This window comes from Perognathus longimembris, chromosome 4 (assembly GCF_023159225.1).
Source record: "Perognathus longimembris pacificus isolate PPM17 chromosome 4, ASM2315922v1, whole genome shotgun sequence".
Classification (NCBI taxonomy): Eukaryota; Metazoa; Chordata; class Mammalia; order Rodentia; family Heteromyidae; genus Perognathus; species Perognathus longimembris.
In genome coordinates this window covers 22,575,218-22,588,289 of record NC_063164.1, presented here as the reverse complement: position 1 = coordinate 22,588,289, position 13,072 = coordinate 22,575,218, and the positions used below count along the sequence as shown (strand labels likewise).

The 13,072-nt window shown below is 36.6% G+C and overlaps 1 protein-coding gene across 5 annotated transcripts in view; it reads left to right on the top strand.

Moving 5' to 3' along the window:
* Positions 1-13,072, top strand: part of Map2 (microtubule associated protein 2) — a 257,458-nt gene that overhangs the window by 185,260 nt on the left and 59,126 nt on the right. For all 5 annotated transcript variants that reach the window (XM_048344848.1, XM_048344851.1, XM_048344849.1 and 2 more), the window contains one exon: positions 6,471-6,761. In XM_048344848.1, coding sequence (XP_048200805.1) covers positions 6,494-6,761 — 268 coding nt within the window. In that variant the 5' untranslated portion in view covers positions 6,471-6,493. The remainder of the gene's footprint in view (positions 1-6,470; positions 6,762-13,072) is intronic.

Here is a 13,072-nt window from a genome sequence, read left to right as displayed (position 1 = left end):
TTGCCAGGGCAATTCTCTTCCTACTTCCTACAGACAACAAAACAATAGAAAGGTCCTATGATTAAATGTTAACTATGGGTTTGATTAAACGCATGGTGTGTTTACTTTTTAAAAAATATTATGCTCTGTTAAAAATGAATATGCTTCCCTAATCATTTCTTTAACTTTCCTGGACATGTGTTTCTTTCTTTTAGATTTTTGAAAATTTATTGTAAAGGTGATAAACAGGTAGAAATGTGTTTCATTTGTCAATTATCTTATTTTAGTTTCCAGATCATTTTTTTATTTGCTCTTGGGCAAATAGAATTTAGATCGTGAATCTGGCTTTATATTGCATAGTTTTTGCCCACAGGCTCACCATATAATAATTCCTTATCTATACCTGTTCTTGTATGGAGAATTTCACATATAAAATAGGAACTTTTGTGTTTGTAGAGAAATTAATTGTGGTGAGAATTGGTTTACTTGGATACTTTTCTTTCCAGATCAACATTTCAACATCTCATAAACCTAGACTAATCATATACATTTCAGGCCTGGAGGATTTAATGAATTTATGTTACATCCTGTCCATCCTGAAGTTTGGCAGAATACAAATAGCAAGCCATAAAAATTGACCTTGTTTCTAGAATTCACTCCAGGGTCTAAAAATATGTCTGTTCAAAGAGATCAGTCAAAGTCCATGTGAAGAATGACCCAATTGGAAGAGATCTGAGTTGTGAGGGAATTCCAAATGATAGTGTAGTGAACAAGGTAACTTTCAACTTAGCTTAGAATTCCTGTGAGTCACAATTATAGTCAGACATGAGCCCAGAACAGCATTGCACAAAGCCTGCCCTAAATCCAAAAGGGGAAAGAAAGACTTTTTGTTTTATATAACTCATACTTTAGTTTTATGTAGCTAACATGTTACCTTTCTCCAGGAAAAAAAAAATCTTAATAGAATTCACTCGTTTTTGACTCTCTATAGATGTAGTAGCTGAATACCTTTTAAAGCGCATGTGATACAAATATGTCACATCCATTTGTTTTTCTTTTCCAGTAGATATGACTTACTTAGAAGGTTTGTAGACTTGGAGCAGTGCTTCCTCCTTTGTTACTACATGTTTTGTGCTATCTTGTACCATGGTCTAACATCACATCTGCCTTTCTCTGTATATATAATGTGAGTTATTTGGAGTCAGAGTCCAATTCATAATCATCATTCTGTTCCTATTGTATCACACAGGATTTCTAGTATAAAACTGGTACTCAAAAGCTGTTGAGTTAAATGTTTGGAAACCTGACAATGATTGGTAATGATCTTAAAATTAAATGAAAGCTCAACTGCAGTCTCCTTAAACCAATCTATGAATCGGTGTCTCTCAGAGATGTTCCAGTTCCACAGTTATTTAGGCTCTCTGCTCTTTCCCTAACAACCTCCATTTCCTTGTGCCAGTATCTCATCCACAAACAGGCTACATGTATGTTTCACCTGCTGTCACATCTGAACAAAAGTAAATTTTCTTCCTACTAATTGTGAATTAACAATGGTATGTGATGTAAAATGAATCAGCTTATGCAATCAAAAGTATTTTGCATTACAGTTAGCTTTGGGGCCAGAAAGAGGGGGGTAGGCAGAGAAAGAAAAAATGAAACAATATCTGGCTTTTCTGTTTAAATTTTTTATGTCACCAAGAGCATTTCCCCCAGTTTTGTGTAGAAAATAAAGATGAACATTAGGCTGTAGGCAGTTTATCAGCAAACATTTAGATTTACAACTCACCAATATTTAAAGGCAAACATACGTATTTTCTATAAAATTTTGATACATTTAGGGACCAAATTAATTTCTCTTGTGGGTCACTTATAAAGATAGAAATAGTAAGAGACCTAATTGAACCTACGTGGAAGGGAGCAGCAATGCTCATATGCTTGATTGTATTTTATGACTGTGCTTTACTCTTTCGTTCCCCCTTGGATATATACCAACACAAAATTGTAAGCCCAGTGGTTGTATTGCACTGGCACATTATATGATGATAGGGCAAAACATATCACAGAAACAGTGTAGAACTCTCTGCACCAATTACATTATAAAAATGGAGACCTGCCTATCTGACAGACAGTGTGTTTTTTCTTTATTCTTTTTTTTTTTTGGCCAGTCCTGGGCCTTGGACTCAGGGCCTGAGCACCTTCCCTGGCTTCTTCCCGCTCAAGGCTAGCACTCTGCCACCTGAGCCACAGCGCCCCTTCTGGCCGTTTTCCATATATGTGGTGCTGGGGAATCGAACCCAGAGCTTCATGTGTAGGAGGCAAGCACTCTTGCCACTAGGCCATATTCCCAGCCCCTTTTCTTTATTCTTTCCAAGCCTTCATTGCTTTTCTTTTGGCCAATTTGTGACAACATTAAATGCTTCATAGTGATAAGTATCATCAGTGACTATTTCTGTGCAGCTACTCCACATTCATCCCCATCTTGACCGATTAGCTAAATAAATTTGAGCAAGTACACATCTGTCATAAATCACTAGTGAGTGCTAAAGAATAATCCAAAATAAACTTGCTGAAGGTAATTTGAAGATGTTGATAGACTGACCAGCAACTGTTCTTTGCTTTCACAACACAAAGAAGGTTCCTTTTCTTGTCTTACCACAAACAATGAGTAATTTAAGTATTTATTTAAGATATTCCTTCCTATTCTTAGGGAAGGAGATACAAATGTGAACTTCATTAAGTAAAAGCAGTCTGTCTTGTGATTGGAATCCAACAACCCATCATAAATATCTTAGAGAAAAGCTTGAAAGGTTATACCTCTGTTTGTGAGAATAGCTACATGTCCCATCAACACAATTGCCTTCACCTTCATTTCAGTCACTGTACAATAGTATGGCTTCCATGCATTTATCTCACTCCCTGCTCTTTTCTGAAGTCTTAGGTAGTAGACTTGGCTTAAAGCAAGCCTTTCAACTTTATCAGTTACCTGCTACAATGCTAATTTGCAATCTTCACACCTAGAAACTTCAATTTTATATATTTGTGTCAGAAAATAATTAATTCAAAATACTTCAGGATACTAGGGAATGAGTGACCAACCAATGAACATTTCAGTCTCAAGATTTTAGAACCATTTTTGAGGAGATAAAATAAAATAGTTTATCTTAAGGATATTTCCAAGTTTATGTAACAATAGCTTTTATGATGCCTACTGTGTCTTTATTCTCTTACCCGTTGAGCTAGTGTCGGCTAACAGAATCTGTATTTACTTGAGGCATACATAGTGGTGACGATTAATTCATTCAACATTCAAAAATCTTCCAAATGCAACTTATGACTGAAATATTTTCATCGTTTTATATATTCCTATCATGTTTTTGTTTATCCATCTTGTTTTTGAATAAACATTTTTAGACTTTTAAAGAAAGATATGAAAAGCTCTAAAATTTTAAGTAGATACAGAATTAGAAAGTGGCTTCTTTTTAGTAAAATATGCCTTTTAGAATGATATCCTTAATACTGGATTTGCTCAGAGAAAATAGATTCCTCAATATTCCAAAGATGTAAAATCATTGAGGATGTTTTCTTCTGGGCGTTTTTCTTACTTCTTATTTCTTCTCTTTATAGTGGAGGGAATTTGACAGACCTTATTTTCTTATTTCTGCAACACAGGTGGTCATGTTTGCCCATAAACCACTTTTGATAATATATATATTTACATATATATATATATATTTGCTCCTTGCACTAAAGAAAATGCAATAACTGCCAACGTATATCAAACTATTTTTCGTGTTCAATATTTGGGCAATCCAGTGATAGATGGAAATCCAGACAAAAATACTTGAAAAATATTATACACAGTTTTATCAATAAGAAAAATGTATTACCTGGCTAGCTTCAATGTAAGTTATGTATCATCTTAATGGTATCATTTGCTTAGTAACAACATTTATTTGGATGGTTAGCTAATAGAGTATTATTCCAAAGAAGATGGTCATAGGGATATATTTGTTTTTTGTTTTTTTTTGTTTTTTTTCTGTTTTTTGTGGGAAATATTTTTAAAGAACTTGCAAAATATTATTTAAAAATCAATTTTTCTGCTAGAATGTGTCAATCTATATTATTTGTGAAATATCTAAATTGTTTTTGTTTTATAAAACATTTATATGGAAATGATCCAATCTATTTTATGTGAAGAAGATACCAGTTTAGTTTGTGTCTGATTTGCTTCATGTACATGAATTGTATAAAGCTATTGTATGCTAAATGTATGTAATTTTCTTTTTAAAAATATCCATGCCCTAAACAAAAGTTGTATAAAAGAGTATGTGCAGTTTTATTTATTTATCACTTGTATCTCGCCTAATTTTAGAAAAGATTTGGTATGTTTTATAAGTAAATTATACTTAAAAAAACACAGCAAGTTTACATTTAGATATGCAACCATGTTTTTAGACCCCAGGTCCAAAGTTCAGGAGGCTCAAATTATTCCCACCCACTTAATCCCTATATTCACCAAAGGAAGAGACATGGGGAAAGGCAGAGGCTGGATTTATTGCATGGTGACCATGAGAAGCCAGCACCTCTGTACTTCTTAAACTGTATTCCAAGGGACATTAAATAGGGGAAATTGGAAGCAAGGTTGAGAAAGGTATGCATATTTGAAATAGCCCAAGTCACACATGTGGCCGGATTGACCATTAGTTCAGTTGTCCTTGGAGGAGTTCTGGAGAAACTGTTATCACTTTATTTCTGGAACAGACAGAAACAAGATGGCCATGGGCTTGGGGCTATTTTGTTTTGAATAAGAAGCCTTTCCTATTTGAGGGGAAGTTTTCCTTCCACACGAGATGCTTATCAATGAGTTTTCTCTTTTCTAGAGTGCCGTGGTGATTGCAAAGGGACTGCAGCAATAGAATGGTATAGAGCAAAGGGCACAAAAACCAAGTTGGGGAACTTTAGAGTTAATTCCCAAGACTCAGAGAAAACATCTTTCAGGTTGCCTCTTACAGGTACTGTGCTTGTTTTGCAGATAGACAAACTCTTGGGCTCATAGATTTTTTGTGTGTGTGGTTGGTGGTACAGAATTCTCGCTAATTTATGCACAAGCTCTTCAATCAATGTTGTAAAAACTAAACTGTTTATATCTAGTTTAAGTCTGTTCTTAGGGAGGATAAATAGGATTTGTTTGGGAAATGATTTGGTGGTAGCATGCTTTTGTAATTGAGTTAGTTGAAATGAATGAACACATCTGTCTCTTCTTGGCATGAGTAGAATGCAGAGAGCTGAGGGCAGTACTGAACTTCAGTAAGATACAGGTGATTCTCAGGAAATGGCAAGGAAACTTGCTTCCAGGACATGCCTGGTTCATTTGTTGATGATGTCTCTTCACATAACTTGGTAGTTAAAAGTAGATTTGACAACACAATTTTTATTTGCTTGCTTGGAGGTCTTTCCGTTAGTTATCCTTTTTTTTTTTTTTAATCTTCTTAATTGTCAACAGAGAATCACTGTATTGCTTTTGTTGTCATTTTTACTGTGAGGCCAATAGGTGATGGACAAGGCTGTGTCACAGACACCAGCCTTTCTTCCAGGGTGGTGAATTGTCTCTAGTCAGTTACAAGTTTACACCATAGTAGTATCTGCAGAGAAGAGAAGGTTGTGTGATATCTGATATCTGGCATTTATGTAACATTAATAGAATCCTCTTCCTCCGAGAGAATTAATCTTTTGCTGTGATTTACTGCTTCTTACTAGATGTGTCAATAACTTAACTGTTTCAGATATTATTTGACTGCAGCAATAACTAATGCTATAGTGTAGAACATGTGTCTTATGCCATATTTCTATGTTTTCCCTTCCTCTATAAAATTTGTTTTAATAAAAATGGTATTCTCTCTAACTCTATAAAATAAGGTTAAGAAAGGTTTTTGAAAATCAAATCAAAACTGTGTTTTAATTGACAGTATTCAGAAATACATAGCCTGATTGAAGATGTTTGAAACAGAAACGTTAACTTTTTTTTTTATTTTGCTGAACATTGTGTTGCTGGGTTAAAAGTGGGAGATATCTCTAATAATCTAACATTTCATTTTTTCTATTGCTTTCCCAACCGTTTTCATCCCAGTTTCCTTGTGCTACCTGTTTCTTCTAGGCAGAGGCATTCCTTGACTTTACCTCATTGTCAGCATTGAAGACTATATGTCAATGAATGTGAAGATGGGCCCTTAAATGTCAGACATCAGACTTTATTTTTAAAGAACTATGTGAATTGATGGTAATGTCATATTTAAAAAAAGTATTCCTGCACTCATCTGTCAAAACCAAGGAGTCAAAAATGGCTGGCCATTGATATTTTAGGAGGTTATTGAACGTATTTCTCTTTGCAAACCACAGAGTTGTCTTCAGATTTTCTCTATCCTGGTACCCAGTATCTGATAAGAAGACTGGCCCATAGTGATGGTTATTATTTTTTCCTCTCCCAATTGTAGGAGAAATCACAGGACTTTGAAGAATGGCAGATGAACGGAAAGATGAAACGAAGGCGCCTCAATGGACCTCAGCCCAACTAACAGAGGCATCAACATCGGCACACCCACATCCACCAGAGATTAAGGACCAAGGCATGGCTGGGGAAGGACTTGTCCGAAGTGCCAATGGATTCCCATACCAAGAGGATGAGGAGGGGGCCTTTGGAGGATCCAGGTCACAGGGTACCTATTCAGATACCAAAGAGAACGGGATTAATGGAGAGCTCACCTCAGCTGACAGAGAAACAGCAGGTAACAAAGGGCTTTCTTGCTCCAGTATGTATGTGCCTTAGGCTTTGCAGTGAGTTTAATCTGTGAGTTAATTTACACTTTGGATCCTTTCTCTCTAGTGCCAAGGCTGAAATTGTAGTCAGAAGAAATAGACATCAAAGGGAGCAAAAAATCATGGCAATTGACATGACAATTGGCTGTATTGTCAAGCCTATTCTCCTATTTAATTTGTCACTTTAATTTTTAATGGGAAAAAAATCAACAAACATTCATTCCTTCCCTCATCTATCTTTCTTTCCTTCATCCTTTCTTCATTCCTCCCTTCTTTCCTTCTATTTTTCCTCCTTTTCTTCTTCTTTTTTTTTAACATTCATTCTTGAATGAAATTATACCTAAATCTAATGGATTAATTGGAGGATATTTGATTTGGGGGGGGGGAGAATAAACTTTAAAATCCATATCTTTACCCTTCAAAAGAATCAGAAAAGAAAAGCCAACACAGACACCTATGTAAAGATCATTTCATAATTTCCCAGATAGCTCCTTCAAAAATAATATACAGATGTTTTTAGGAAAACAGAATGTAATTTACTCCTAAGCACTATTTTTCTGAGTGTGTTTCCACCCCCTGTTACTTTACCATTGACAATATCATCAATGGCAGAATTTGATATAGCACCAATGGTATGGAGAAACAGAAGCTTGCACCATCTATTCCCCACTACCATTTCACTTTTCTCAGTAACTCGATTTTTTTCTGTATTTGCATGCAGGAACTTACAGACAGTAACTCAACACTACAGAGTAAACAATCTACAAGTACTAAGAAAGTCATACATTTCTTCTTTGAAGACTGATTTTCTATACCTCATGCATTAGGGTGCATCACTTGTCAACTGTCTGATCTTTCCAAAACCATAAGGTAGAACAAGTACTTAGCATGCACAAAGCTCCAGATTCTAGAACCAGTACCAGCAATACACATACATACATGTACACATACACTTAAATTTGAATAGAGAATGATAGGAAACATTTCAAATGCCACAGGAAAAATTACAAATTTTGAAATACACTCCTTCAACAAGCTACTGTTGAGTACTTCCTATGTGTAAGGTGTTAGATTTGTTTTGGTGCCAGAATGTGTGTAAGCATGGTTCTGAGGCTCCATGGTTCAGACACTGCCTTAGCTCATGACCTGCATGGGCAACTAGTTTAGATCCAAAACACAATACACTATGTGTCGAAAGAGAACCACAGAAGGGCAAAGTTGAAGAAGGAGTGTTTCTATTTGGCACCAATACTCCCAAAGTGGACCCAGATGAGTGTTTGGGCACCAAATACATGTAGCGAGGTATGTGATGCTGTCAAAAGAAAACACAATGATACTGAGCTTCTGTCAATCACTGCATGAACCATTAGCTCCAGACAGCTCCCAGTGGTGTGCCTTTGCAAAATGGCATCTTCAGCAACTGCTTTGGAAACAAGCAAATGCCCCACAACAGTGCAAATGGAAAATGAAGAGACACAGAGTCCAATCCCATTCAAGGAATAGAGAAGCTGTACAGTGCTCTCCAAGGACACACATGCTGCAAGTAGGATATTGTGATGAGAAAGCAATGAAGGGTTTTTCACTTTTCATGGCTTTGGTGAGCTGTAAAGTATAAAAGTGAGTAGCCATAAAGTAGTGGCTATTAATTATCACCAGTATTATTGGTGGCAATGTTGTCAAATAAACAGTGTGGGATGGGGATTCGAACCTAGTGCCTCACCTCTAAGCTGTGGACCATTTGAGCCATTCTCTCACATCTTTTATGCCTTATTCCTCAGAGCATGTCTCATACTTCTTACCTTAGACTGGTCTTGAGCTGCAATCATTTCTACCTCTGCCTCCTGTATAGCTGTAATTGCAGGTACATACCACCACACTCACCTTGTTTATTGTAACTTTTGCTTAGGCTAGACTCAAAACATATTTCTTCCACATAGCTGGGATTATAGGCGAGTGCCATCATACCTGGCCCTCACAAAACTCTTGATCCGGAAAGACTTGCCTGTAACATAGTTTGATGAGAATGGGTGTCAGCAATGCTACATGGATTTTGAAAAGATTGAGACATGGAAAAATAAGAGCATAAAAAATAATAGCATAAACGTTAGGAGGAAGAGATAATACAATAGACCAAGGTTTTCCTCTTCATCATATCCTGTAGTAGCTGACATTGCATCTGCAGTACTTAGCAAATGTTCTGACTTGAGAATTGAATGCATACACAAATGCAAAAGGAAATTATTGGGAAAACCTCACAAAGTCTAGATTAGTTTTTTGCTAATTTTACAGAGTATGCTTGTCCAAGCTGTAAACAAGAATTATGTACTGTTTCATTTTTTCAGTGGACTTAATGGCATATTTAAGAACCTCAGATATCAATTTGCCAGGTCGGTATGTCCTTGCCAGCTTCTCTGAAAAAATAATATAAATTTAAAAAGAGACTAATGGGTATTTCTTTGAAGTGATTGTTTCAGAAACATCCAACTATTATTTTCAAGTCGGCTCAACATATATCAAATGAATCTTCTATTATGTTGGAAAGATAAATTGCTAACCTTTCATAGGCGTGTTCCTAGTGAAAGAGCTGGTAAATAATTACCTGTGAGTTACCATGGTAATATTTTCAATTCAAACTATGATGTGATTTTTAAACTAACTTTCTTCTAAAAATATCAGGCCCAGCACTGAAGCCACAAAATATGTATGCATGGAAAAACTATAGAAAAAAATAAAATAATGTTTTTGTTTCCTCATACTTCCAAAGAATGTTCTAGTGATAAGTTCATATGCAATCAAATCAATTTCTCTCCAAAAATTGATAAGACTATGACTCATCATTGATGCTTTGTAGAAAACTGTTTCTTAAATTATGTAATGAAAATCATCCCCAGGAGAGGAAATATTCTGAAATCTCAACTATGGCCATTAAACAGGCCATACTTTGATGATGGAGACCACTGGTCTGAGCTGGCATCCTATTGAAGGAGGGGGGAGCAATGTAGTAGTACCATTTGGTACCATTCTTATACAGCATGTCTTTGCATTACATTTTTTCCATCCAAAATCATCTTCAACGCTGTCTCAACAGTAAGCATTTCTTTCTGAATGGCAGATCCTGTTATATGTTGTGGTATCTTGGACATTACTGGTTAAATACAAAACTTTTTTCTCTGTCCTTTATCTTTTCTTTTTTAGAAATAAATCATTTCTACAAGCTTGTTTCTTTGTATGCATCCCTATAAACAAGATTATATGATCAATGGCTTAGGAGTATTTCTCCCTTCTTTCTTTCATGAGACTGAGACTACATTAAAAAAAAAAAAGAGCTTTACCTTATTATCTCTCACCCACCCTTTTCAGTGTTTGTCTTCATTTATGGGCCATAGAAATATTGGGGAGGGGTGCATGTGTGTGTGCGCGCATGCGCGCACACCCACCCACCCACCCACCAAAGATATTGCATCTGTACTGAATATAGAGTTCTTTCTTGCTATTATTAGCAGAAAAATACAGTATAACACTTCTATAGCATTATTTACATTGTATTAGGCATTAGAAACAAAGTATCTAAAGACTAAAGTATATAAGAAGATACAAATAGGCTATATGTAAATACTATGCCCTTTTACATAAGAGACTTGAACACACAGATTTGCATGTTGCAGAGATCCTATAATCAGCATGCTGAAGATATAAAAGGACATCTAAAAACATCTAAATCTATAGCTTGGGAAATTAATAACCTTGCTCACTTCCACAGTGCTCTTTAATTTGTAAAATACCATCATATCTTCTATTGCATTCCCTTTGGGAGCATTTCCATGACATTCTTGTTCTAACATCTTCATTTGAAAATAAGAAGTTTAAGACACAAAATGGTGGAGTAGCTTGCCAAGAATTGCACAGGAAGGAAATAGGAGAGCTTAGGAATTGAGCGCTTCTTCTTCCTTCTAAACTGTCCTACCCCTAAGAAATACTATGAGACTTTTAGTCTTATAGACCTATAGTTGATAATTCATTCAGCTTTATAATCATCTGTTTGTTTTCAAAGATTTCAAGTTTTCTTAACTGAGTTTCTCTTTTTTGATGGTGGGGGTGTCTGGTCATCAGTATTAATAGAACTTGCCTTTTATTAGAAAAGTCATGGAGTCCACTGTTATCTGTAAGAGAATGGACAATATGATAGAAAGCTTTAAGGGTCCCATACCATGCCTCTTTAAAGTCCTCTTTGCAGGTGTGGTCATTCATTCAAGATTGCATGACAGCCACCAGAGACTAGGTGTCTTGCGTGCATACCAGTGTTCTTTCCATTGCTCCCTCTGCCAGGTTTGGAAGAGCAAGCAGTCACTTACAGTAGCCCATTGCAGACAGAGAGGACAATTCTCCTGATGCAGAACTCTTAGCAGTAATTGGTCTCAGAGCATGGCATAACATCATTACTTGATTCCCAATTTGCAGCTTGAGTGGAGAAAGAAAGGAGGAAGTTCTAAGATGTTCAAAAATGTGTCTGCATCCAGATGTTTAACCCTGAGCTTTGATGATTTTTCACAGTCCTAAGGTGCAATATTTTGAATGCTTGTAAGAAACAGGCTAAAAGTCTTGTGACCACGAAACGCCCATGTCAGCTACTTCTTGCAAAGATTAAAGTGCATTGTTTTACCTCACTCTCAGAAATACCCCTGGATTGTTTTCCAGTGTGTGTGTGTGTGTGTGTGTGTGTGTGTGTGTGTGTGTATGTGTGTGTGTGTGTGTGTATACTATTACTGTGTTGTACCACTTGAGCCACAGCTCCATGCTTTTTGGTGGTTAATTGGATATAAGAATCTCACAGATTCTCCTGTTGGAGCTGACTTTGAACCTTGATTCTCAGAGGTCAGCCTCTTGAGTAGTTAGGATTAGAGGCATGAGCCACTAGTATCCAGCATTTCCCAGCATTTCTGAGCATGTTTTCTAGCCACTTTCTGCTCAAGAAGGAGAAAGCTGGCAACTGTTCAGAGCTTACAGAAGAGATGGGTCTTCTTCAGCCTTTTTCTGATCTTTAACATCCACATCATGTAAGCAGCCCCATGATGGACAGACTCAGATATATAAAGATATTTTTGCTGCAACAATAAATTGAACCCTGAATACTTCAATGATGGGGGGAAAGTTTATTATGTCTCATGAGCAAAAAGTAGAGAATGCTGTAAGCTTCTGTCTGTTCCCCTTCTTCACTCTCAGAAAACTCGGGTCCACCTTTTCTTACTCTCACCTATTCTTCCCCTCGCCTCCATTTCTAGACTTGAGATTCACTAAGAGAAGTCTGCATCTTATTTAAATATGACTGATTGTGTGCAATACTACATTAATTTATGCAGAACAGAACAGTACAGAGCCATTTCTCCTGCAAAATGACTAAAGCCATCAGCACTACCCCCTGAGGCAAATAAACAAGCTGGCCTAACAATGCAAGAGGTTGCAGATTTTCTTCTTGTTGTTGCCATGCCAACCACTCATCGTTCTGGCTGCCATTTCCCGGAGCTCCGCAGAGAGAGGCGGGTGCAGAGCAGCGTTATTTAGCATTCAAGGGTGGATCTGCAGAAAAACCACACAGGCTCACTGGGAAGCGTCTGGGCCTGGGAGCACCGATGGACGAGAAAAGAAAATGGGGATCTTTTCAGTGCTTTCCTTCTGAAGGTTAGGCATTTGGCTAAACCCAGTGAAAAAGACAGAGCGATTTTTTTTTAAAGAAGGCAGTTTCATGAGGTTTGTACTTGTCACGTTTGCTTTGTCTCCTGTGGCGTCTACCAGATGAAGTAGATTGTGGGTGCTTTTGTCTTAATATGTGATTTGTTGTGCTATGGATTAGAAGGTGTTGAACTAACTCAAGGCTAGCTTATCTGGACATTATCAAAAAGAATGGTGTGTCTTGTTTGTGCTAAGGTATAAACCAGTGTCTTGCAGTTGTTGCTACGAATTAGAGGAAAAGATAGACATCAAATAGTTTTTGGCTTAAATACATAGTTACATGGTAGTTTATCTCATAGGAATCAATTTGTGCTCTTTAATCAAAGTCAAAGTTGGATGGCATTGTCATAAGTCATTCATTCTGAATCAACATAGGAGGAAAACTTGGTGTCTCAAGATTTGATTTTATTAAGGCAAATGACTCAACCCATTGAAGTATGATTTTATTCTTTGGATTATTACTTGCCTACATTCTCTTCAAGTTACAAAGAGCAAGGCTCTAACTCGATATGTTGTTAAGGTAAGGCTAGTTTGCATACACATTTGCTCCTAT